Source organism: Mobula hypostoma, chromosome 25 (assembly GCF_963921235.1).
Source record: "Mobula hypostoma chromosome 25, sMobHyp1.1, whole genome shotgun sequence".
NCBI lineage: Eukaryota > Metazoa > Chordata > Chondrichthyes > Myliobatiformes > Myliobatidae > Mobula > Mobula hypostoma.
Window position 1 is genome coordinate 22,705,683 of NC_086121.1, and position 27,652 is coordinate 22,733,334.

The window sequence follows — 27,652 nt, forward strand, 5'->3', positions numbered from 1 at the left end:
TTCTCAGTTCCATCCCAAGACTCAAGGTTTCTAGTGCCATCCCCGAAACTCCGCCACCACCTTGCATGGCTGCTGCTGGGAATCGCCATGATTCAGTGACAATGTTACATTTCTTCAAATAAGTTCTGTCAACAGCTTGGTTTTCTTATACCATGATGGATCTGGTAGCAGAATGTGAGAAGAATTCTTACTTACTCTGCTTCTATCGATTCATCATCTCTCTCTCTCTCTCTCTCTCCTCTTCTCTCTCCCCCCTCTCTCACAAACACACTCTCTCATTTCCCCACCTCTCTCTCTCTGCTCTCTCCTCTCTTCCCCCTCTCTCTCCTCTCTTCTCTCCCTCCTCTCTCATCTCTCTCTCCTCTCTTCTCTCTCTCTTCCCTCTCTCTCTCTCTCATGTTCAGTTACAGTTTAATTATTTTTAATTTTGAACTCCAGTTGAGTTATGACTAATACTACAACACAGCCTCATTTTTTGTTTGTTTGGGGGTTTAAAAGGTTCAAGGTCCACTCCATAATTTAAGTTGAAACAAATAATCATTTGCATGTCATGGGATCCTGAGGGAAACACTCACTGCTGGAACTGTTATCTTTAGCATGAAATATTAAACTGAATCTTTCTCTTCTGACCAGCCATACAACTCAAAGAACAGTACGGCAATCTGACAATGTTTCTCCCTAAAACAATTCCACCAAAGCTTCCTTGAAAAGCATACATTTATTGGTGAAATTCTCTTCTTGAATAGTGGAATACGTTTGTGAGCTAAATAGATATTTAACCATTTGTGTAGTTCGAGATTCATCTCTGGCAGCAACTTCCACACAACCACCAGCATTTGTCTGAAAAACTTGCCCCTCAGATCTCCTTTATATTTTTCCTCTTTCCTCAAACCGGTTCTAAGCTCCCCTGCCCTGGGGGGGGGGGGGGAGCAGACTTCTTTAAGGTTATCCAGAGCCTATTGCATTCCAGTGAGAATAAGACCAGCCTATTCAATTTCCTTGCAACTACAGCCTTCCATTCCAGTCAACAGCCTGGTGAGTCCCGTCTCCTATCTTTCCAGTGCTGCCACATCCTTGCTCCAATATGGCGGCAGAACTGTAGCAGATCTAATGCCGATACACGCTCCGTGTGCCCATTTAACCAATTCGTCTTATGCATGCCCACAGAGCAATTTCTTCACGTCCATCGCGGGAAAAAAAAATAAAGCGAGAAACAAACATCTTCTCATTCCAGCCCTCTTGTTTCAAAATAGGCGTTTACAATACCACCAAGCGATAACTGATGAAACTTCGAGTGTTGGGGTTCATTAGAAACAGTGGCTCCCAACCTTTTTTGTGCCATGGATTAGAAACAGGGGCTCCCAACCTTTTTTGTGCCATGGATTCTGACCATTAACCGAGGTTGGGAACTCCTGATCAGAAAGATGATTTTAAATTGCCGCCTTCCTACTGCCTTGGTGTAAGGGAACTCGAGGACGAAACGCAAAACCAGGTGCATTATCTCCGATTTGTGCGACGTGACATTTCGTGCTTTACGGCAAAGACACAAACATACTATAATTTACAAAATAAATATCGCAGAAGTGAGGGAATTATAAGGTAGTCTTTACAGGCGGTTCGAAATCTGTTACAGGGTGGGTAAGAAGCTCTTTTCTTCCGCATGAAAGGAAGGGAAATTATCAGATTGGGACAAGGGGGAGGTGGGGAGATCTGGCCGTGGGGCGGGAGGGTGTGTGATTAGGTGGCCATAGCTTATCAATTTACTTTTTTTTAAAAAAACTGAGCATCCTACATTGCCTTTTAGAAATATGGGACAGCCCGAGCTTCCCCGAAAGTCACCGGCTCCATTCGGGAAGGAGGCCAGGAACTGCTATGTATCTGTTTATTCGCGCACACATTTCCCCAGGGACGGCTCCGACTTTCTGACCTAGCAACACGATAGTTTAGTGCGTTTCCGCTCTGGGGTGCGCTGTGCACCTCGCCCTTAGTGCAGTCGGCGCTTTGGAGCTCGGTTCCATCTGCAAAATTGTTGTGCGGGGGAATAGCGTTAACAGCCACGCTCTCGCTGTCGATCAGTTTTGATTTCCCAACAGACACTTGTCCTTCACCCTCAATCCTGCTCCCGTCGTTATTGACATCTTTCAGTGCCAAATCACACCTAGTATCACTGGCTTTACTTTCCTTGCTGACTTGACACAACGCATATGATCAGAATTTTCTGGAGCTTGTTCGGATTTAGCGATGAATCCAACTAGATTTTTTTCCCCAATAACAACTTTTCTCGATTTAGGCGCTCGCTACACAAACCTTGAAGAAACAAGTGTTGCAATGGGTTATGGGGTTGTTTACGGTGCAACTACGGGCATTTGGGGCCGCAGGGAACCTCTCTTTGCATACAATATCAACACTAAGTTATGAGATGGTTAACCTTTTGTTTAGTTCTTATGTACTTTTTTTCCCCCAGTTAGGCACCGTGCCAACTCCTGGTGACGCGACGTTTAGAAGTTCGTCCGATCGCAATGCTTTCTGAACTTTCCCAGTCTTCGGCAGATCAGAGGCAGCGCGGAACCAAATAAAGTGATTGAAACGCGCTCGATCGCCCGGCCACACTTCCAGCGGGAATAATATGAGAAAGGAGACAACGACGTGTACAGGGATTCGGGAGTCGCAGTCGTCATGCGCGTATTCAAAGCCATCAGTGTACAGTCCCTTCTGCCAGTGTTCTGGATCTTCCAGACCAGGGTCCTGAGTGCAGGTGAGCCAGGTGGGGCGGGGGGGGGGGGGCTGGGAAATGGGATTAATTGTCCTTTATGTTTCAGACTCTGAAGACAAACACCAGGAGTGGGAAGGACAGATGGTGACCGAACTTGCCGAAGTTCCGGATCGCTGAAGTGTAGATAGGGAAAGAAAGATCATTTATTTAAGTGAAAAGTTAGCTACATTCAGCAGAATTTTTTTTTAATTTAGGGGCAGGTGCTGACTTTCCGAGTAGAGACTGCCTTGAGTTTATAATGAGATGGGTATTAATGCGGGTGTCAGGTCCCTGTTGAGACGCACAGTTAAATCACCACCTAATGCTGAAATCTGAGAATTTTACCTCCACCCAGAAACAGAAGCCTCCTCCACCCCGGAGCGGCAGCCTGTGGAATTTCGTTTAATATTTTTAATTATGGCAATGGAAATTTTAGGATTACTTGAGGGAGTAGATCGTACTGATGCCAACTATTAGGATTAATGTTGAGCTCCCTGTACTACTGAACCATTCTGTTGGGGCATTTGGATTATACCGTCCAGCCTAAAGCAGGAAAATTGAGATCGAAGATTGAGGACGCGGATTTTTAAATCTGAGTCAAACTCACCACTCTCCTGCATAGAGAGTCACTCTACAAATGTGTTTGACGAACTGCCACACAAATAATTTTAAACACAATTGGGATATATTGTTAACACATAGGCATGGAAGACTAACTTACAGCCCGTTACGCGCTGGAGTTTAGGGCAGCAATGAAGGTCCTCCATTCCTCCATCTCCGACTGTTCATACTGTTGCACACAGATACAGAAGGACTCCGCAACTAGTATTTTACCAGTTAGGGTTGTTAGCTCTGAGCTGAGCCCCTGAACCTTGAGGACTGGTGGCCTCTACCCTTCAACCAGTTTGGCATGGGTGACCCTACCGAGAGCCAAAGCAGAACGCCCTGACTCTAACCAACATAGCTCTCCGGGTCATTGAGGCAAAAAGCCTCCAAAGCCTACCACAAGGCTGTAGTCCCCGTGGAGCGCAGGCATGGAATGGGGATTAGTTAATGGATAGAAACTTTGGAATAAACAGGCCACCTTTTGGGAATCGGGAGGTTGTAAATGGAGGGACGCCAAGAGTGTCATTAGACATAAGATATGGGAGCATAATTAAGTCATTCAAGTCTGCTCCACATCTGGAGCTGTAGTGCTCACAGGTTATTTCTGTATTCTGGATGAGGCGATTAAGTATAATATAATCAAGTTTCTGCTGATGCAAAGCTAGGTGGCAATGGGAGTTGTGAGAAGGATTTGGAAAGGCACAGGAGAAACGCACGTGCATGGGAGATAGAATATATGAATCCACTTTGGTTGAAGAAATAGGAAGTTAGAGATCGAAAGACATTGGTGTTCAGAGGCTCCTGCCTGTGTTCATACACAAATCACTGAATGTTAAAACGCAGGTTCAGCAGGCAATCATTATTTCTATTGTCACTGACTAAGAATCTGAGTCAAAGAGCTGCGATCACTTGCTCCAATTACATAGAGCCCAGCCGGATATTATGTACAAATATGATATTCCTACCTTAGTAAGGATATGCCTGTGATAAAGAGGGTGAAACAAAGGTTCACCAGACTGGGGTGGAAGGTTTGTTGTTTGAAGAGAGATTGAGCAAACAATGACTGCACTCTTTGAAGTTTAGAAGTAGAGGTAGTGTTCTTATATGTCATTTCTACTGGCATTGTTAATAATGCAATATCAACTTATCCATCGGGCTCCTGAACCGCAGTGGATAACCTCACGCACTGAACTGATCGCCGAACACAGTCTATAGACTCACTTTGAAGGACTCTCCAGCTCATGTTCTCAGTATTATTTATCTATTTGTTTGTTGTTATTATTTTGAATTTGCACAGCTTGTCTTATTTCACACATCGGCTGCCTGTCAATCTTTGTGGGTAGGTGTTCACTGATTCTATCGCACTCCTTTGTTCTGCTGCGAATGCCTGCGAGAAAATTAACCTCAAGGTCGTATTACGGTGACGTATCCGTACTTTGATAACACATTTACTTTGAACTTGGGCTTCGATCATTTCCCCGGCCGGGCGGTGGGGACCATCACGCAGTATGTTCAAGTTGGAAGTGAAAAGGAGCCGAGTCACGTGGGCTGAATGCAGGAAAATAATGGTGCTTTAAAAGATCAGCCGTGGTCTTATTGAATGGTGCAGCGGGTACCAGGGAATCTGGTTCAAGTGCTTCCTTTACGTTCTACGGGGGAAGAGTGAAATCAGGAAGAAGTTTTATTTTACATACAAAAGCCAGCATCCCCCCCCCCCGCAATCTTATAAATTCCAGTGAGTTAGGGGGCCAAAGCTGCCAAGCACTCCCATGTTAACCCCTTAATTCCCGGAATCATCCTCGTGAACCTCCTCTGGACTCTCTCCTTTCTGGGATATGGGGCTCAAAACTTTTGACAATACTGTACTCCAAGTGCGTCCTAACTATAAAGCTTCAGTTTTAGCTCCTCCGTGCAACCTGGAAGCTGTAAGAAAGACTGCTGCAGCCTCCCGTTCTTTTCACCCCCAATTTTCCATCTCGGATCCTGTGCCCGCACTGTGGCCCCGAAGTGGGATGGACTCGCCTAATTCTGCTCCTTATGGCTTACGGTCTTATGATCTTAGTTCTGGCGAGTTGGTAACATTCCCCCAGGTAACGCAGTGGAAGGTGCACAGTTCCTAGCCGTTGTTGATTGACAAGATCACCGGCGTCACTTTGGCAAAATTCCAACGCTGCTAAACTATTACTTTCGCTGGTACTAGAACAAGATCCCGTTAACTGGGGCTCCGGCTGTCTCGTCGTCTGATTATCATCAATCCTATTGCGATGTTTTTGTCTTATCCTTATAGAGTTGACTCTTAACCAGGTTAGCTAGTTCCGCCTGGAAACGAGAAAGATTTTGCTGACGGCTCTTCAGAAGAAGACCAGTTGGAACTTCTTCGCGTAACTGGAGGATAAATGTCTGGAAATCCTTAGAACGATTTAACATGGTTACGAAAGCAGTCGCCGCGTCTCACCTGGTGTCACTTTGAGAACCTTGTTGAAATGCTAAGCGACTCTTAGTTAGTTTCAACGTAATTCAAACTACTTGAGCTCTATGCCAGAAAGCTGGCAGCGAACTCCCGGCGACATTAATCCCCCAAGTTTCGGAATGTACTGGCTCCGCACAAGTTATGAACTGTGTGGCTCATTGTCTAGGCGATCCTTGGCTATGATATTGGAATGCACCGAGACTGTACACAGCCAGAGAGTATAGTCCAGTGAGCACAGAATTACAAAGGTTCATTAACTCAATTGAAATTCCGTTTCTCCTGAAATCAAAACGCTGTCAGGGGCTGACAACTGATCAATCCCGGCGGTCTGTTCAGCGGCCCCTTTCCATTATATTACTGTACCACCAATTTCGAGTTTCCCACCAAGACACATTTTGGAATTCAAGCCATCAATAGCTTTCCATTTAATGAACAGCATTTGGACTTTCTACCCACCTGGCGAGACCTCATTCCTAGTCATGAGCAAGGCAGGAAATGGCTCGATGAGCAGAATGTTTAAACATTAAACGCCAGTTGAGCGTCTCACAAGGCCATAAGATAATGGAGTAGACTTGGGCCATCCCGCCCTCTGAGTCTGCTCGGCCATTACATCACGGCTGATTTATTATCCCTCTCCACCCCATGCCTACCCTCTGCAACCTTTGATGCCCTGACTAATCAAGAACCTGTCCGGCCTCCACTTTGATATACCAGATGACTTGGACTCCGCAGATGCAACACGCTGCTGACCTCTGCCACCGAGGCAAATTGGTGGTCGAACGCATTGGAATTGTTTTATTATTGTCACATGTACTGGGGAGGAGCGAAAAGCGTATCTTGCATATTGTTTTTACATCGATTCATTACACAAAGGTACATGGTAAAACTGTGAAAGAATGCAGAATGAACTGCGACAGAACAGAGTGCATGCAGAGGACAAGGTTCAAGATCATAATGAGGTAGATTGCAAGAGTTCTCAAAAGAGTTTTTGAGAACATTTTAACTTGAACACTCAAATCAACTCAAATGTAAATCTAAAAATTTAGAATCAACGTTTCAAATATGAGTTTTGACTGCTTCATATGCCATTGAATTAAAGAAAACGAAGAGCGGTAATGTTAATCAACACCAGTCATTTGTTACAGAGTATAGCATGTGGGATATTGATGTGGTAGTGCCCTTTCTGGAGAAACAAGTAATGAACGACACATACAAAATTCTGGAGGAACTCGGCAAGTCAGGCAACATCACAAGTTAGGAAGAGAATAAACTGTTGATGTTTTGGGCCGAGACCCTTCAGCAGTTCTATGTGAACTTGAAGCCAAGTATACACTTAGTGGCCACTTTATCAGGTACACCTGTACACTTGCTCGTTAATGCAAATATCTAATTAGCCATTTTTGTCACAGCATAAAAGCACGCAGACATGGTCAAGAGGTTCAGTTGTTATTCAGACCAAACATCAGAAGAGGGAAGAACTGTGACCTAAGTGACTTTGACTGTGGAATGATTATTGGTATCAAGTGGTGTGGTTTGAGTATCTCAGAAACAGCTTATCTCCTGCAACTTGCACACACAACAATCTCTGGTGTTTAGAGAGAATGGTGCGAAAAGATGGCGGTGCGACGCAGCTTGCGCGGCCACGCCGGTGAATGATATCTGTAATCTGTCAAGTAGGGTGCCGTGCACAATCCTGATTTGATGGCGACAGACGTGAGAGAACAGAGAAACTTCTGAAATGCCATTTTCACTGCCGCTGTTACTGTGTGATCCAGAATCTCCGGAGGGGAAGGCCCCGAATCCTTGGCTTTGCTTGTTGCTCGGCGGCTGGGGCGGGGTCGAAGCGCTCGGCAGAGATGGTGCTCGGTGCTCGGTGTCAGAGGGCTGGTCGGAGGCTCCAAGTTTTCAGACAGACTCAGTGTCGGCTGTGGTCAGGTGCTTCCAATGCATCAACAGTTGTCGGTGCCTGGAGGTTTATGGCAGAGAGAGTTTCTCCCTTCTACCACCTGCTATTGGGGACTGTGGGGAGTTGATCAGAACTTCGAGACTTTTTTTTACCTTTCCCATGGTCTGCTCTTTATCAAATTATGGTATTGCTTTGCACTGCTGTAACTGTATGTTATAATTATGTGGTCTTGTCAGTGTTAGTCTTCGGTTTGTCCTGTTTTTTTTGTGATATCGCTCTGGAGGAACATTGTATCATTTCTTAATGCATGCATTTCTAAATGACAATAAATGAGGACTGAGTGTCCTCATAATCTAATCTAATTTAAAAAAAACAGAAAAACATCCAGCAAGTGGCAGTTCTCAGGGCGAAAATGCCTTGTCAATGAGAGAGGTCTGAGGAGAAGGGCCGGACTGGACACACACACACACACACACACACCTGAAATGAAAACAAACCTCAGTAGAGTCAACGTTCACTAAGGTAATTTTATGTTTGTGCAATTAGAGACAGAGTGCAGAATATGTCCTTCTGCCCTTTGAGCTGCACCATCCCTAGCAACCCACATATTTAACCCCAGCCTAATCACAGGACAATTTACAACAACGTTTTTGTACTGTGGGAGGAAATCGGAGCACCCGGAGGAAACTCATGCACTCATGGGAAGGATGTACGAACTTCTTACAGACAGCATCGGATTTGAACTGTGAACTCTGACCCCCAAGCAGTAATAGTGTCACACTAAACACTTACACTGCTGTGACTCCTTGAGATGGGACAAAAACCATGATAGGCCATACTTAACTTACTGTCAGGACACTGGAGCAGGGATCCTATCGCAGAGCCAGTACTGTACACACAGTGATACTAATTGAGTAACAAATCCCAAGGTGCAAACAAAGTCAGTGTCAAAGTTCAGTCAGAGATCAAAACATCCAGAGAAATCCAAAAACCAGAATCAGGAAACAGGCAGAGTCGATATCCAGACAGACAGAGTACAGATACAAATGCTGGAAGGACTCAGGAAAATTCACTGGCACAATCTGGCAACAAACAGGTGAAAACACAGGCCTGAAATACACTGAGCAATAAACAGAGAGGCAGATGATAGGTGGAGCACTATGAGACACAGTGGCAGCAGCACAGGTAATAGTGAGAAACAGGTGAGAGACGGAGTACTCAGTAATACAGGGGCCGGAGTAGAGCAGGACCGGGGACGGGGGCACATGGCAATACAAAACCACAGACTGACAGCTAGGGGAAAACACACAAAAAGACAGAGTTCAACTGGAGGTACTGACACTTCCTTACATTTACGTCTATAGATTGGAAAATAGGGAGTATATAGAAATTTAATAACATATTTTAAATAATTGCATAATGTTATAACTATATTTATTATCTGCTGAACATGGCAGGATTCTGTGAAGTCAATTGAATGTTACACAACATAGTAAAATCAATCAAGCCTAAGCCAATCAGACTGCAATTTGCTCTTGTCAGGTTGCCGCTGGAGTACCACATTATATCTTGGTCTGAGAAACAAAAAGTAACAGCAGTAAAAAGCCACAGAAGTATACTAAAGTATTATATTGGACCAGCTTAAAAAGGACAGGGTAGCGTAGTGGTTAACACAATGCTTCACAGTACAGGCAACCCCGGTTCAATTCCCGCTCCTGCCTGTAAGGAGTTTGTATGTTCTCCCCCGTGACCGTGTGGATTTCCTCTGGGTGCTCTGGTTTCCTCCCACAGTCCAAAGACAGACCAGTTGATAGGTTCATTGGTCATTGTAATTGCCCCATGTTTAGGCCAGGGTTAAATCGGGGGACATTGCTGGGTAGTGCGGCTCAAAGGGACGGAAGGGCCTATTTGTCACTGTGTCTCAATAAATAAATAAAGAGATGATTAATTTTAACCATGTAATCATATAACCATATAACAATTACAGCACGGAAACAGGCCATCTCGGCCCTTCTAGTCCATTCCAAACTCTTACTCTCACCTAGTCCCACCGACCCGCACCCTCCATTCCTTTCCTGTCCATATGTCTGTCCAATTTAACTTTAAGCAACAACATCAAACCTGCCTCAACCACTTCTGCTGGAAGCTCATTCCACACAGCTACCACTCCCTGAGTAAACAAGTTTCCCCTCATGTTATCCCTAAACTTTTGCCCTTTAAGTCTCAACTCATGTCCTCTTGTTTAAATCTCCCCCACTCTCAATGAAAAAAGCCTATCCACGTCAACTCTATCTATCTCCCTCATAATTTTAAATACCTCTATCAAGTCCCTCCTCAGCCTTCTATGCTCCAAAGAATAAAGACCCAACTTGTTCAACCTTTCTCTGTAACTAGGTGATGAAACCCAGGTAACATTCTAGTAAATTTTCTCTGGACTCTCTCTATTTTGTTGACATCTTTCCTATAATTCGGTGACCAAAACTGTACCCAATACTCCAAATTTGGCCTCACCAATGCCTTGTACAATTTCAACATTACATCCCAACTCCTATACTCAATGCTCTGATTTATAAAGGCCTGCATACCAAAAGCCTTCTTCACCACCCTATCCAAATGAGATTCCACCTTCAGGGAACTATGCACCATTATTCATAGATCCCTCTGTTCTACTGCATTCTTCAATGCCCTACCATTTACCATGTATGTCCTATTTTGATTAGTCCTACCAAAATGTAGCACCTCATATTTATCAGCATTAAACTCCATCTGCCATCTTTCAGCCCACTCTTCTAACTGGCCTAAATCTCTCTGCAAGCTTTGAAAACCTACTTCATTATCCACAATTAATAAATAAATAAAACCCATAACTGTGATTTCGAATGATAATCATCTTATCGATTGTATGGGGCTTTGTTCCATCGTAACGGGACCAATAGTTGCATCAGTTTTGTTTTCAAGCCCATTTCCTGAAAGTAACTGTATCCCAGTGACTGCAAGGTAAAGAAGGATACGTTATAAATAGCATGGTATTGAGTGAATTGGTTGTACGAGTGCTCAGGGTGTGGGTCACTGATCAGCTGTGTACAGTCAGATAGCTCATGTTGAATGAATCATGGGTATTTGTTTACCATTTACAATGCAATCACTTGCAGCCCCTTGAAACCAATTATCTACCCATAATGTGGCAATGAGTAATCCTCTGAACCAGCGATGGAACCCTCATTTCTGCTCTTTGTCCTCACTTCGATTGGCTGATCACAGTAATTATTTATTGTTACATATTCCATTGTTTCCTCAGCTGCAAGTCTGTATTTAGCTCCCATTTTACAAACAAAGCGCGTACACGCATCAAAGTCAAATAGCTGCTGCTTTTTGGTGTTAGCTTTGATTCTCAGTGAGTCAGCAGGTTGTGGGTACGTTGGCTGCAGTATACAAAGACGCCGTTGTTTTAAAGCTGTACTTAAGGACTGCCCATTGTGGGAAGGGTGCTTCCGACAATGAAGCAGGTACAAGGTGCAGCATCAGTCCTCGGCCTAGATCCGGATACTCTTGTGACCCATGGTTCTTCAGAAGACAAGAATTAGCTATAAAACCCGTCACTTATGATTATTTTATTAAGAGGAGCCGAGACAACAAGGGAACCAAGCAGTCATGATCGTCTCACACTCAGACTAGAGAGAAACAAAAATTTCAGTGATAACAATTAACTTATAAATGAGCCAGATCCAAGCAGTGTGACAGTAAACTAAGAAGTTTCCAGAAAATACAAAGATTCATTTATTATCAAGTTATACAACTCTGAAATTCTTCTTCTCTGGGTGGCCATGAAACCAAGAAAGAAAATAAAGGCAATACGATTGCCAACCCCCAAATCCTTCCCCACCCTGCACAAAAAATCTGAACAAAATGGAACCGGCACATCAACTGACAAATCCCTCCTCCCGCACAAAAAAAAACAAACAAAAATGGAACAGGCATATCAACCCCCAAATCCCCCTCCCCACACCAAAAAAAATTAGAAAGGATCGGGCAAAAAATACACAATATAAAAAACTATAAGGCTGAGAAAAAAAAGTCTATAGTCCAAGTCCACATCCAAAATGCAGAAAACCTAGCAATACCCTCTAGCAAGACCGGTCGGTGCTGCAGAGGAGGTGCTGACACCAGAGACCGTGTTACTGGTGGGATACTCACTGACAGTGTTGTTGGTGCTGCAGGGCTGGTGCTGACACCAGAGATCGTGTTACTGGTGGGATACTCACTGACAGTGTTGTTGGTGCTGACAGGACAGACAGTGTCGCTAGACGTAATATTCACAGCTTCTCCAGTTGGTTTTCCCCCATAACAGCTGCGATAATTCTTCACTGCTGTTGACAAAGTCGCCGTGAAGTGAAGTTCAGTAGTCCGAACGTGAGAATCCCGTAAGTCTGGTTGTCCCATGTTGTTTCAGTCTCGAATAAAGAAGGTTGGACGGTGATGTCGCCAGCCCACGGGGGATTCAGGCGAAAGTCAGCTGAAGGACCATGTACACATTCTGGAAGGATCCTCAGGAAAAGAGAACCTTTTCTATTTTGGTTGGATTAACTGTGAAAATGAGCTGGATGTCTCTACCAAAGGTTGTTTTGGGGAAATTGAAAGTCTCATGGCCGTGTAAAATGGAGCCAGCATGTTCCTGACACCTGATAGATATCATTGTCTTCGGGGCAAGGAACATTAAGGGTGTTGAAATGATAGGAGGTGATAGCAGCTGGACAGACTGATTAATCACTGATAGAATAGTGTGGAAGAAAGTTGAGTCACCTATTAAATCTGAGCTGCCTGTAATCAAAATAATAATAATAATAATACTCTCTGGGCACAATGCCAGGCTCTCCCCTCTCTGGTACAGAGAGATCAAAAGACAGGCAGCTGGTGGTCACCCTCCATACTCGCCTCGATGCTTCAATCTCCCTCGGCGCACAATGGAAGCTTTAATCAGTGAAACGGGGCCAAGTGCCAGTTTGCACCCTATCCCGCAGCCTGCCCACTACAAGGTTTGTGCACGCTGCCTCTGTCTCCCAGAATTATCTTGGAGACGGCAGAGCGCTGAGAAAGACAAATAATCTGCAAACAGCAAATCACAGGCTCCAGAATCACATTCAAGATGAAAAACAACTGTGAAAGACATAAAAGTGAAATATATAGTTTCATGATCTATCTGGAAGATGTCGGCTGAAGGAGAGTCATACGCAGGCGCCATCTTGACAGGAGGAAATACAGACGCAACTACTGTAATTACGGGAAATTCACTGATGTGTATGTCGGCAATTATATAAAAATGGAAGCAAGCTGAGGAAAGTTAAAATATAGGAAAATGCCAACTCCACAACCTAATCCAACAGCTCCAAACTGAACAAGAATGGAAACAAATGACTGCAGGGAAGAGGGTCTGGGGAAATATTCAGCAAAATCACAGCAAGGAGGTTGTCACCCTCGTCATATTGTCAAATTCAGCAGCATCACTTTCCCTTTTGTTTTAAAGATGTGTAATTATGCACAGCAGGAGTTTGCATTTGTATAGAGTTCTCCACAATCACAGCTAATTAGATTATTCTAAATTGAAACAAATCTCGTAAACCATTTACATTAAGTTTTACGCAGCTGGGCCTCACAAAGAGAGATAAAAAAAATAGATGAATAATTAGGTAATCTACTTTAGTAGTTTAAGGTGAGTTTGGACACCAGGGCAACAGTCTGCCCTTTGAATTGCCTCCTCGGACATTTGACACAAGAAGTCTGCAACTGTTTTGGTTATGTACATATGACAGGCCAGTTAAAATGGTTGTATTTATCTGGTACCTGTAAGAATACTGTGTAAAATGAAATGTGGCAGACCCAAGCTGCTTCTCTGAGGACATTAATTGGTATTAACGCGAAAATCCCACCCAGTCAGACCACTCACTGCAGGAAATGATGCAATGTTTTACTCTGTGCTGGGTTAGTGTGGAGATTCCTTATTCTGTGCCACACCTGCCATAGAAATACTTAATGCTAATATTGACGAATCTATTTCCTGCTCCTAGTATTCTCTACCTTATAAAGTACAACAGCAGAATGTCTTATTCACAAAAGAATATTCAGTATTCCTTTCCATTTTGTCCTGTTAACTTGAGAAGAATTGATACTCGCAACAATACAATAGCCAACAAACAGCTATCTCTCCTAATATATCAGCTTATTTCATAAAACTGAGAAAAGCTCTAAGCTAGACAAGGTTGTCAGTTGGAAGTGTCCGTAAATTTCCCAAATCATTAAATATTTGGTCTTGAAGAGAGCAAGTTATTTATACTGAGTTGTTATTGTTTGCAGAGGTTGAATTTGCAACACATTATCTCAGCACAACACAGGAACTGTACGGAAAAGGTTTTAGTTTGAAACAATGGGATTCATTCCCACGTTCGACGGGAAATTGGATGCCCTTTGGGAATACTGTACTTTCTTTGTACTGTGCACAGAGTGACACAGGGAACATTAGATAGGCAGGGGTTCCCCAGCTGGGGTCAACAGACCCCTCGGTTAATGGTAAGGCCCTGTGGCAGAAAGGTTGGGAACCTCTGAGACAGGGGAGAAAGCTTTCAGCGTGGGTTTTATGGACAGCTCAGTATCTAATACAGAGAATGCAAGGTAGGTTCAGTGCTTGGGTTCTTGGTCGTATTCCAAGTTTAATGTATTTCCTTCAGCAAAAATCACTGGGCGCTGGGTGTTCTTATATAAATTCTTAGTTTATAAGCAATCATGGGGAAGTTAAATTAAAACCAAAAAAAACAATTCTGCGCCCTAATCCAACAGTTTTAAGCTGAAAGACAAATATTTGAAGAGGATTTGGCGGGCAGGTTTTTCCATGTGATGGGTATATGGGGGAGAAAAGCTGGCAGAGGAAGTGGTGGGGGTAGGTACAATTACAACATTTCAAAGGTATTTGGACAAGTTCATAGAAAGTCAAGGCTTAGAAGGGTGTGGACCAAAATGCAGGCAAACGGGACAAGGTCAGGAAGGCAACTTGGCCAGCATGGATGGATTGGGCCGAAGGGCCTGTTGTATTACTTTGATTACTTCCTTTATGAACAATTTATACGCAACAAAGGCCCTTTTCAAATGTGAATAAATCAAAACGGCATATCAAAATCAGAAACGATTGTACTGCTGTTCTCCGCCTCTCAGAGTAGCTGTTCTGAAGGCTGGCTCAGCACCTCAAATCTCGAATTTCAACGCGCGTCATTTTTAAACACGGTCAAAAGTACGGTGATCCTGCGCCCTGTGCAGACAGTACGGTAAAACGAGATCGGAATAGAATGAAAATATTGCTGGAGGCACTCAGCGTGTCGAGCAGCAGCAAGATAAGCCTTGGGTTAAGTCCATGCACTGATTGTGTTCTTATGCCTGGGGTGTATTTTCCACTATGTATTTTAACTTAACTATTTAATAGACATATATATAGTCACTGTAATTCATTTTTTTCTGTATATTTTTCATGTATTGCTTTGTACTGCTGCCATAGAGTTAACAATTTTCATGACATATGTCAGTGATATTAAACCTGACTCTGATTCTCCCCTTTCTCCAGGGGCTGAGCACGCTATAGAGGACGCAGTGGGAGATCTACTCTTCGTGATGGACAGCTCTGGAAGTATCTTACCCTACGAATTCGCAGGAATGAAAGAGTTTGTTGCCGACTTGCTGAAGCCTTTCACCGTAGGCCCGAAGGACGTACAGATCGGCTTTGTGCAAGTGAGTGACGACCCTGTGGTGGAGTTTCCGTTTGACAAGTACACGTCCATCGCTGCCGCGCAGTGGGCCATTCTGAACATGAAGCAAAAGCTGGGAGACACCAACACTGGCAAGGCATTAACTCATGCCAAGGACGCCATGTTCATGCAGAAGGGAGGAGCCCGACCAGGTGTTCCAAAGGTGCTGGTGTGGCTGACCGATGGCGCGTCATCGGACGACATATCTCAGCCCTTCCAGTTCCTGAAGGATCTTGGGGTGACGGTGTTCATCGTCAGTATAGGCAGGGGCAATTACATTGAGTTGAAAGCTGCGGCTAGTGAACCATCAGAGAGACACTTATACTATGTAGATCCTGAGGATATGCACGTTATTATGGAGGAGCTGCGTAACGAAATTCTAGGTATGTGTACGTTGCTGTTACTAATTCCACACAATTTTTCAGTTCGGTCACAATCCTTCATCTTTACTGGGCATAGAACATAGGGATCTACAGCACATTACAGGCCCGTCATGGTTGTGCCGTCCATGTAACCTACTCGAGAAACTGCCTAGAATTTTCCTACCTCATAGCCCTCTACTTTTCTAAGCCCCATGTACCAATCTAAGAAGCTCTTAAAAGACCTTATTATTACCACTCCCACCACCGCCACTGGCAGTGCATTCCACACACCCACCACTCTCTGTGTGAAAAGCCTACCCCTGACATCCCCTCACTACCTATTACCAAGCACCTTAAAACAATGGACATAATTTTGGGCCAGTAGGTGCACCAGTGTTTCTAACCATGTCCCGGGGCTCAGAATATCGACCTCTTATAATGGCAAAGACAAGAGAAAATCTGCAGATGATGGAAGTCCGGAGGAACACACGCAAAATGCTGGAGGAACTCGGTACCCGTTTCGCACCCCTTCCGTCCATGTGCCTGTCCGGGCTTCTCTTATATGTTGAAATCGAGTTTGCATGCACCACTAGCACTGGCAGCTCATTCCACACTCTCACGACCCTGAGTGAAGAAGTTCCTTCTCATCTTCCCCTTAAACTTTTCACCGTTCAGCTTTGACCCATGACCTATAGTTGTAGTCCCACCCAACCTCCGGAAAAAGCCTGCTTGCTCTTACTATCTATACCCCTCATAATTTTGTAGATGACGCAGCATCTGCGGAGAGGAATAAACTTCACCTATCACCTGCCAGCTTGTCCTCCTTCCCCCTCTCCCCACCTTCTTATTCTAGCTTCTGCCCCCTTCCTTTCCAGTCCTGATGAAGGGTCTTGGCCCGAAATGTCAACTGTTTATTCCTGTCCTCAGAGGCCATCTGACCTGAGGGGTAAATGAAAGCAGGCTTTTTCCACTGAGGTTGGGGGAGACTAGAACTACAGGTCATGGGTTAAGGGTGAAAGGTGAAAGGTGAAATGTTTAAGGGGAACATGGTGGGGAGGAAATTCTTCACTCAGAGGGTTGTGAGAGTGTGGATGAGCTGCCAGTGGAAATGGTGAATAAAAAATTTGGTTTCAACATTAATTTTTTATTTTATTGAGCTATAGCACGGAATAGACACTACAGTGCGGAATAGCTGCCAAGCAATACCCCAATCCCTGATTTAATCCTAGCCCAATCACAGGGTAGTTTACAATGACCAATTAACCCACTAACCGGTAAGCCTTTGGACTGTGGGAGGAAACCGGAGCACCTGGAGGAAAACTACGTGGTCACGGGGGTGGGAAACATACAGTCTCCTTATAGGCAGCAGTGGGAATTGAACCTGGGTTGCTTGTACTGTAAAGCGTTGTGCTAACCACCACGCTACTGTGAGAAATTTGGATAGGCACATAGATGGGAGAGGTACAGAGGGCAATGGTCCAGGTGCAGGTCAATGGTGCTAGGCACGGTCTTGATGGGCTGAAGAGCCTTTCTCGGTACAGTAGAAAAAAAGTGTTAGCAAATTTGTTCAAGTATTATTAATTGAAAGACTCCTCCAGGAGGAAAAGGAGCATGTTAGAAAAAAAATGTGGAGACAAGAAAGGACAAGTTAGCATGAGGAATAAAAAGAAAAAATGCAGAAAACAGGTTTCATTTATTACTTGTGCAGCTGGTGTAACATATGATAACAAAACGTACAGCAAGGACTATTTATAAAGTGCAAATAAGATCTGATAGTCAGTCTTTTACTAAATAGCTAGGCTGAACCATCTGGAACAGGATATTTTGCAGCTCACCACCTCTGTGCACTTATGTGTGGAAAGATTACAGAAATGTTGGAGATCAAATAGTTCTTGCAATACTTTGAGTCCCAGATTCCCAAAGATTTGTCATCTTGTGAGCTGCTGTTGCATTTAATACTTCTGGTTCAGGACCTCAAAATAGGCGTAAAATTGGAGCTGGATAAATGAGTACGCCTTTTAAAAAGTACGCTCCTGAGATGTGTGTGGTTCCCACTGTTTACTGTCCTCATGACGTGCTCTGGAGATGATGGAGATTACCCACCTTTTTGAACTTCCACAATGTTTAGAGTTCACGTTATGATAGAACTTAGAACAGTACAGGCTCTTCGGCCCACTACATTGTGCTGACCCTTTAACCTCCGGCAAAACCAGTCGAACCCTTCCCTACCACACAGCCCTCCATTTGTGTTTCATCAATGTGCCTAACTAAAAGTCTCTTAATTGTTCCTAATGTCTCCACCTCTACTAGCACCACCAGCAATGCATTCCACACACCTATCACTTTCTGTGTAAAAAAAAATTGCCTATGGCATTCCACCCCCTCCCCCATATATATATGCTCCTAAACACCTTAAAATTTTGCCCCCTTGTAATAGTCATTTCTGCCCTGGGAAAAAGTCTGGCTCTCCACTCTCTCTATTCCTCTTGTCATCCTGGATACTCCATCAAGTCATCTCTTATCCCCCTCTCCGAACTCGCTCAACCTATCCTCATAAGACATGCTGTCTTGTCCAGGCAGCTTCTTGACAGATGTCCTCTGCACCCTCTCTAAAGCGTCCATATTTTCCCAAATTGAGGTGACCAGAACTGAACGCGATACTCCAAGTGTGGTCTAACTGGGGTCTTATGGAGCTGCAACATTATTTTCCGGCTCTCGAACTCAAACCCCAACCCTCCTTCTTCACACCAATTTGCGCTGCAAATTTGAGGGATCTATGGATGTGAAGCTCAGGATCCGTTCAATGTTAAGAATCCGCCATTATCCCTGTATTAATCCCGCTGTTAACCCTGTGGCGTTATGTAAAGAACTCTGGGAATTTGACTTTGCAAAGATGAATGAATCGCTTTGCATGTCCAGGTTAATATAGTCATAGAGAGAAACCTGGAGATGATGTGGATTCTGCACTTTCCCAATCCAGGTGGTAGAGCTGCTGGGTTTTGGAGAAGTATTGGCAAGTAGTTGTCTTGTTGACAGTACATACCGCAGCCTGTGTGGACCAATAGAGGAGAAAATGGATGGTGAATGTGAAAACAATTGAGAAAACTGCTTTGTTGTGTTTGGCTTCCAGTTTCTTGGTTGTAGCTGAATCTTAACTCATCATGGCATTCAATTGCATTTCTGGCCAGCTGGTTAAATTCTATCTTGTTGAAATAGACTCTGGAAATTTACTGAGTTGCCTGAACTCAAACAGAGCAATAATTAAATGTGTGTGATGGAATTGAACTAGTTCGGGGAGGAGGGGTTTACACGCCCACTGGAAAATACCCAATGTCAAGCAAAGAGAGGGTCATCCTGGACTCTGACATTATAATAATTAAATAGGTTGCTGCCAAAGTTCAAAGTACATTTATTATCAAAGTATGTATGCATTATACAACCTTGAGATTCGTCTCCTAACAGGCAGCCGTGAAACAAAAAAAACCCAAAAGAACCCATTAAATAGAAAGATGACCATCAAACACCCAATGTGCAGAACATCTTCCTCTTCTTCATGTGCCTTGCTCGTTACACACTTGGGTGATCGTGGCTCTCCACGTCGAACGATCCCTCGCAGCGTCAATGATACCTCGCACACTTAGATCTGTTAGTTCTTTCACAGTGTCCATATATTTTCTTCTTTGCCTTCCTCTTCCGCGTTTCCCAGGCATACAGCCTTGTAACGTAAGGCATTCTATTTCTCCCCAGGAATTTAAGTTTCCTCCATTTAATGTTCTCATTAAAGATCTTTTTGTATGGGCACATTGGAGTACTGTCTCATTAGTTACCCTATCTCTATATGATATTTTCAGCATTCTTCTAAGAAACCACATTTCTGTTGCTTCTAAGTTTCTTTGGAGTTCTGGTGTTATAGTCCATGTTTCGGAAGCATACAGCAAGATTGACCGGATGTAACATTTTAGTAGCCTAAGCCTTGTTATCATAGAAATGTGTCTGTTGGTAAAAATGTGTTTCATTTTTTGGAAGTTGGTTTTGGCAGTGGCAATTCTTCTTTTTATTTCTACTTTCCTTCTAGCGTCTTGTGATATAAAACTACCAAGGTAATTAAAGCTGGTCTTTTGTTCAAGCTCTTGGTTACCGACGTACAGTTGGCAGTTGGGAGTATCCTGCTGTTTTGATATACTATACATTTCATTTTTTTACAGTTGATGGTTAAACCAAAATCTGCCCTTGTTTGTATTACTTTGTCTAGGAGGATTTGTAGGTCTTCTGCAGCACTTGCTATTAGGGTGGTATCGTCTGCATATCTTATAGTGTTGATGTTAACACCTCCAATTTTTATCCCATTTAGGTCTTCTATTTCTCTAAGAATCATTTCACTATAGATATTAAATAATTCCGGTGAGGCAACATATCCCTGTCTAACTCCTCTTTGAATTTTAGTCCAACTGCTTATATTATCAACAATTTTTATCACCGCCATTTGGTTCCAATATAAATTTTGAAACAGTTGTTGGTCCCTTCCGTCAATGTTTAGTTTAGCGAGAATTTGAAATAATTTTTCATGTTGCACTTTGTCAAACGCTTTAGTGAAATCAATAAAACATAAAAAGACATCATTTTGATATTCAATTGCCCTTTCATACTACGAATGAAAATTGCGTTCCTAGTTCCTCTATCCTCAATAAACCCATATTGCAGTTTAGAAGTTTCTGGTCTTCACTTGTTTTTAATTCGACTCAGAACAATTCTCAACAATATCTTTATTATGTGACTCGTAAGACTGATTGTTCTATAATTTTCGCAGTCAATAGTTCCAGGAATTTTTGGCAGAGTTATAAATACTGATTTCAAGTGATCGTCAGGCAATACACCAGACTCATATATGCCATTAAACAGTTCAAAAAGAATATCTATGCCCAGATCTTCTAGGGCTTGTGTCATTTCCACTGAAATTCCATCAGGTCCAGTGGCTTTACCATGTTTCATGCTTTTCATTGCTTTAGTTATTTCTTCTTTGGTAATAGGTGGGCCAGAATTAGGGTGTTTAATATCTGGGGGTTCCCCTCTATTATCTTCAAAAAGCTGCTCTATATACTGAATCTACCTCTCACATGCTTTATCTGGATCCGTCTGCTGATCTTATGCATCCTGTAGAGGAGGTTTTCTTAATTCTAGTAATTTCCTTAATTTTCTTGTGCATTTCTTTGCTGTTGTTAACATGGCCTTCTACTTCATTGCATCTTTGATTCAGCCATTCTTCCTTTGCAATATTACGCAGTTGTCTGGTCTGTCTGTCTAGCTCTCTGTATTGCTCTTCATTATTCTTCAGTAGCCTTCTTTGTTCCATCAGATCTAAAACTTCTTGGGTTTTAGTTAAATTAAGGGGTAACCCTTTTAACATTAGCATAATCCAGGGCCTATGCGCCAACAAATGATGCGGATGAAGAAAATATCAACAAGTTTAATGAAGATCTCGACAGTGTTTATGAGCAATGTAAATCTCAGGATATAAAACTAGTCATGGGAGATTTTAATTCCAAAGTTGGACAAGAAAGGGTTGGTAACACCATAGGACCTTCTGGATTGGGAGAGAAAAATGAAAATGGAGAAAGATTTACTGATTGGTGTGTCAGAAACAACCAAGTGATCACCAATACTTGATATAAAAACCATCCACGTAGATTGTGTACTTGGATTAGCCCTGGAGATAGAACAAGGAATCAAATAGATTTCATTACCATCAATGAACGCTTTAGAAATAATATCACAAAAGCCTACCCAGGAGCAGACTGTGGTTCAGATCACCATCCAGTAATAGCTACCATTAAAACAAAATTAAAGACACTGAAACATGGAAAAAAGAAAAAGTAGTATATATTGGGAGAACTTAAAAATGATAGCATACGTAAGCAACAATCCAAAACAGCTGTAGAAGGACACCTCAACGAAAACGAAACAACACCTATTTGGGACAGATTTAAATATGCTATACAGCAATCAGCAGAGGAGATAATCCCAGTGCGGAACATTGAACACAGAAATCTACAGCAGCTTACAGGCCCTTCGGCCCACATTGTTGTGCCGACCCTGCAACCTACTCTAGAACCTGCTTAAAATTGCCCTACCACATATCCCTCTATTTTTTTCTAAGTTCCATGTACCTATCTAAAAGTCTCTTAAAAGACTCTATTGTATCCGTCTCTCACCATCACTAGCAGTGCATTCCAGACACCCACCACTCTGTGTGAAAAACGTACCTCTGACATCCCCCTTGTACCTACTTCCAAGCACCTTAAAACTATGCCCCCTCATGTTAGCCATTTCAACCCTGGGAGAAAGCCTCTGGCTATCCACACGATCAATGCCTCTCTTCATCTTATACACCTCTATCAGGTCACCTTTCATCCGCAGTTTCTCCAAGGAGGAAAGGCCAAGTTCATTCAACCTACCCTCATAAGGCGTGCTCTCCAATCCAGGCAACATCCCTGTAAATCTCCTCTGCACTCTCTCTATAGTATCCACAAAGAGAAAAATAATTGAGCAAACAAAAAACACGAGCAAATGCCCTTCTGAGCTGAGGACCACAAAGACAGACCTGTCCCCAGACCCTTAGCTCAGTGCAGAGCTGAGAGGCAATGCCAATCAGCCCATTGCTTGCCAACCTAGGGGCATGAGGAACTACCAGCTGAGTGAGATCCCAGGGCAAGAAGTGTAGGAGGAACATAATCATACATTGACCCTTTACAGTGCTTTATTATTTAACCATATCTCAGCAAATGCTACAAATATAACTGAGGAGGTTGCTGTGCATTAAAGTATTACCAAGTTTACAGCTATGTTCCTCAAATATAGTGTGTTATATTTATAACTGACACATATTTGCTCTGCTTTGTAACACATATCCATCACTCTAATCTTTGATCAGGTCCCTCGTACTTGTTAATTTGCCACAATGTCTTATACAATGTACAGGGAAATGGATCTTTGATCCTAATTTGATGTGAATGAAACTGGCCGCTGATCACAATATGTTTGGAGAAAGGAGCAGAGAATTCAATTTAAATCTCATTCATCTAGTTCTAATCAGTCAGTAAGGTTAAAATGCCTTTCAATTATATTAATGTTGACCGCTTTACACCAGAAGAATCATTATCGTCTTCCTCTTTAATATGTCCACCAGTTTCCAGTAATATCCTTTCCTTCTAACAAGTGCGTGAAAGTTTAACATAGATTAATTACAATTGATTTTATCTCACTGTCATTTTGCTTCATTGCAAGACAAGAAAATGTCTGAAGATCTTGTTCATTTCGTGAGAATCGCTTAATGAAAATGACATTCTATTGAGTTAAAATTAAAGATTTCTGAAGTGTTCCCCCCCCCCCATTTACATTTACTGAGTTTTCAGCTGAGGTTGTCTCTAATTCCATCCAGTAATTCCTCCTTCACTCCCTCCCCCCCCCCCCCCACACCCAACTCCACCCACGTTCACTCTGTACAGAAAATCTGCTATTTAATTTCTTCTGCCCATCTGCTGGTTATGATTCGACTTTTCAGTGCAGAGAACAAAAGGACCTTATAGTAAAAAACAAAAGTATTTTACAGTGCCGAACACATTGAAGGCGGGGAGCAAGTGAAAGTGCCCCAGCATGCTTCCAAGAGTGTAATTAAACTGAAGAGATGATTTTTAAAAATTTTGTAAATATTGGTTTTAAGGAAATAGAAATAGAAATATTTATTGGGAAAATTGCCAACTTGGAGCCCAGTAAAGTCACGCCAGCCAACAGGTTGTAAGGTAGGATAAGAATGTAGACTAAACAGCTCCTTTGTTTGTTACAGAAGGTAACATCTTCTATGCTGCTTTTACAGTTGTCAACAATTTTATGATGCCAGGACATGAAAAGGAAATGCTGAAAGTATTGGAGCGGAGCAGAAAGAACAGATTTCTCACAGAGCTGTAGGATTAGGAGTAAAAAGACCATAAAGGAATTTAATCGTGATGCCGAGAGTTTTAAATTTCGGCTGTTCCGGACCAGCAGCCCATGTAAAGCAGAAGACACAGGAGCAGAAATAGGCCATTCAGCCCATCGAGTCTGCTCTGCATTCAGTCATGGCTGATTTATTAGCCCTCTCAACCCCATTCTTCTGCCTTCTCCCTGTAACCTTTGTCCCTCTGACTAATCAAGAACCTATCAACTGCCTTGTAACTTCAAAACTTTAAACTAATTCGAAGGAAGATACGGGAGTCCAAAAATGCGAGCCTAACTTCACGTTTACTTAAAGCGAGGCGTGCACATATCACACGGTAGTGTGATGACGTACTTTTATATTTAAACACAATGAATTAATTAAACAAACAAAAATGCTTAATCAGACAATATATTTACATTATTAATCAAATACCACTGAAATATTAAATACACAACTCTCCCACTTTAAACGTACCCAATGACTTGGCCTCCAGAGCCATGAATTCCACAGATTCACTCTGCCCAAAGAAATTCCTCCTCGTCTCCGTTCCAAAGGGACGTCCTCCTTTAGAAGGAGCAGGAGAGGACAGGGCTGCATGAACAAGACCTAGTGTGGGTTTGGATACAAGTAGCTGTCTTTAATAGCATTAAGTTACCAGGAGCTCAGAGTTGGGAAGCCGTCCAGTCGTGTGATGAATTGAACTGGCAAGTACTTGCCTGGAAAATAAGGTGATATCTGAGCTGTGGGTTGGAATCGTTGGCAAGAATATGAGACTCACAGAGCAAGAGAGCAAGGATACAGGCCCTTCAGCTAGTAGGAGGGAGCATCATTTTAAGGTGATTAGAGGAAAGCATGGGGGGGGGATGTCAGAGGTAGTTTTTCTTTTAAACAGAGAGTAGTAGATGTGTGGAACGTACTGCTGGGGGTGGTGGTGGAACGAGATGCACTTGGGACATTTAAGAAACTCTTAGATAGGCACATGGTTGAAAGAAAAATGGAGGGCTAAGTGGGAGGGAAGGGTTAGATTAACCTTGGAGTAGGTTAAAAGGCCAGCACCACATTGTGGGCCGAAGGGCCTGTACTGTACTGTTCTATGAGTCCGCGCTGACCATGGTGCCCCCCTCCCCCAGCTAGTCCCAATTTCCTGCGTTCAGCTCATATCCCCCCAAAGTCCCACCTCTCCATGTACCTACCCAAGTGATTCTTGATCCTGTCTCTGTGAAGGGCCATAAAGGCTTGATCTGGCCTTCTCAAAGTTTGACAGAGAAGAACCGTTGTCCGACAGAGCAATAGTTTGTGAAAGGAATTGGCAGTGGCAGAGGAAGGTCAGAAGGTTTAGTGTGGGTCGAGGTGAATTTCATTACCATCCATATTCCCCTGCTTTTCCATGGTCAGCAACCTCCTCTGTCCAAACCTTATACTCACGATTTCCTTTCCTACCATGTTACCCACCCTCTTCTTTGTTTTCTCTATTTCCTCCCAGCTATGGTTTCATAGCAACCAGACTTCCAATCCAGTTCCAAACTTCTGATATTGTTTTTGCCAGTAAGTTAGAGAAGACCTTCATTTGCCGGTCATTAACTGTCAGTCCCATTGCCTATCTTTGTGTGGTCTAGTCAAGGGCAGCTTGTAATTGAAAAGGAGGGGATTGGAGGGGAGGGAGATTCCAAGGTTCCCTGCAAAGAGCAGGACCACCCTATTCAGTACCAGCTTCCCTAAACATTGGCTGTTTATGTTCCTAATTGCTGGTTGATGTGGAAGGCAAATTATTCCCTCTAAGGAATGTAAGCACTAGTCATTGTTTTCCATTCACTGCCATGAGAATTTTGTTTTGAAAATGAACTGGTATCACTTATCCCCGTCTCTCTTCTGAGCCACGCATGTTCCAGGAAATGACCTTCTCCAGCAAGAGAGGCTCTAATCATCGTTCCTTGACATTCGGTGGCATCACCATCACTGAATCCCCTACTATCAACATCCTGGGGGTTACCATTGACAGGAAACTAAACTGGTTTAGCCATATAAACACCGTGGCTACCAGAGCAGGTCAAAGGCTAGGAATCCAACAGCATGTAACGCACCTCCTGACTCCCCAAATCCTGTCCACCATCTATAAGGCTCAGGTCAGGAGTGTAATGGAATACTCGCCACTCGCCGGGATGAGTGCAGCTCCATCAACACTCAGGAAGCTCGACACCATCCGGTACAGCGCAGCCCACTTCTGACATCCCACCTCTCCCGGAAGTTCCGGGAGTCTCCCGCATATTAATAGTGGCTCCCTGATGCCTGCAAATTATATACAATATCCCGGAAATCAATTTTTTTGAGAGCAAGAGAGCGCGAGAGCAAGAGAGAGCGCGAGAGAGAGAGAGCACGCCATGGCAGAGTGTTCCAAAAAAAGAAAATATAAAACATACGTCACCCCAGACTACCCTAAAGTGTACCCCTGCCTAATAGGGGTAAAAAATAATGACAGTGTTGCTCACTGCACTGTTTGCAACAGTGACTTTTCTATTGCCTATGGTGGGTTAAGACTGTAAAAGGCATGTTGAGGTGAGTTTAACAGGTGTCATTCGTTCATTAGCATAGCTAACGTTATTTAAACTAGCTGGCCAGCTGCTAAGGAGCTACTCTATTGCAGACATCCCACCTCTCCTGGAAGTTCCGGGAGTCTCCCGCAAATTGATGGTGCTACCTCCCTGAAATGAGTTTTTGCAGGGTGGGTTGTCTGCCACTTGATTGGTAGCCCTTCCATAAGCATCCAATCCCTCTACCATCGACAATATGTACTATCTACAAGATGCACTGCAATAACACACTAAAGTTCCTAAGGCAGCACCTTCCAGACCCATGACTACTACCATCTAGAAGGACTAGGATAGCAGATACCTGGGAACACCACCTCTTGGAAATCTCCCTCCAAGTCACTCACCATCCTCACTTGGAAACATATCTACATTCCTTCATTGTTGCTGGGTCAGAATCATGGGATTCCCTCCCTAACAGCACCGTGGGTGTACCTACACCTCAGGGACTGCAGTGGTTCAAAAAGGCAGCTCATTTCCACCTTCTTAAGGGCAACTAGGGATGGGCAATAAATGCTGGCTTAGTTGGTGATGCCCGCATCCATAAATGAATATATATTTTGTAAAAAATCCTTAGTCACCTCTCCAGTTCCACAACTGCCTATATCCTGGGTAGACTACTTAATGGGACTAAAGATTTTCCTCAGGGAAAATCTTGCCTCACAAATCTGTTGGAATTCTTTGAGGAAATAACAACCAGGATAGACAAAGGAGAATTGGTGGATGTTGTGTATTTGGATTTTCAGAAGGCCTTTGACAAGCTGCCACACATGAGGCTGCTTAGCAAGATAACAGCCCATGGTATGACAGGAAAGATACTAGCATGGATAAAATATTGACTGACTGACAGAAGGCAAAGAGTGGGAATAAAGGAGGCCCTTTTCCGGTTAGCTGCCAGTGACTAATGGTGTTCCGCAGAGGTAGGTGTTGGGACCACTTATTTTTATGACAGAATTGATGGCTTTGTGGCCAGGTTTTTGGATGATACAAAGATAGATAGACAGGCAGGGGATGTTAAGGAAGCAGGGAGGCTGCAGGTAGACAGATTAGGAGAATGGGCAAAGAAGTGACAGATGGAAAACAGTGTGAGGAAGTGTATGGTCATGCACCTTGGTAGAAGGGATAAAAGCATAGACTATTTTCTAAACAGGGAGAAAATTCAAAATTCCAAGGTGCAAAGGGACCTGTCCTCATGCAGGATTCCCCTAAAAGTTA

General features: G+C 43.3%; 1 protein-coding gene across 1 annotated transcript in view; it reads left to right on the forward strand.

The window, feature by feature from the left end:
* Positions 1-956: 956 nt before the first annotated feature.
* The window catches only part of LOC134337927 (von Willebrand factor A domain-containing protein 1-like), a 55,228-nt gene continuing 28,532 nt past the window's right edge, over positions 957-27,652 (forward strand). Inside the window, exons 1-2 of the mRNA XM_063033319.1 lie at positions 957-2,755; positions 15,338-15,901. Coding sequence (XP_062889389.1) covers positions 2,677-2,755; positions 15,338-15,901 — 643 coding nt within the window. The 5' untranslated portion in view covers positions 957-2,676. The remainder of the gene's footprint in view (positions 2,756-15,337; positions 15,902-27,652) is intronic.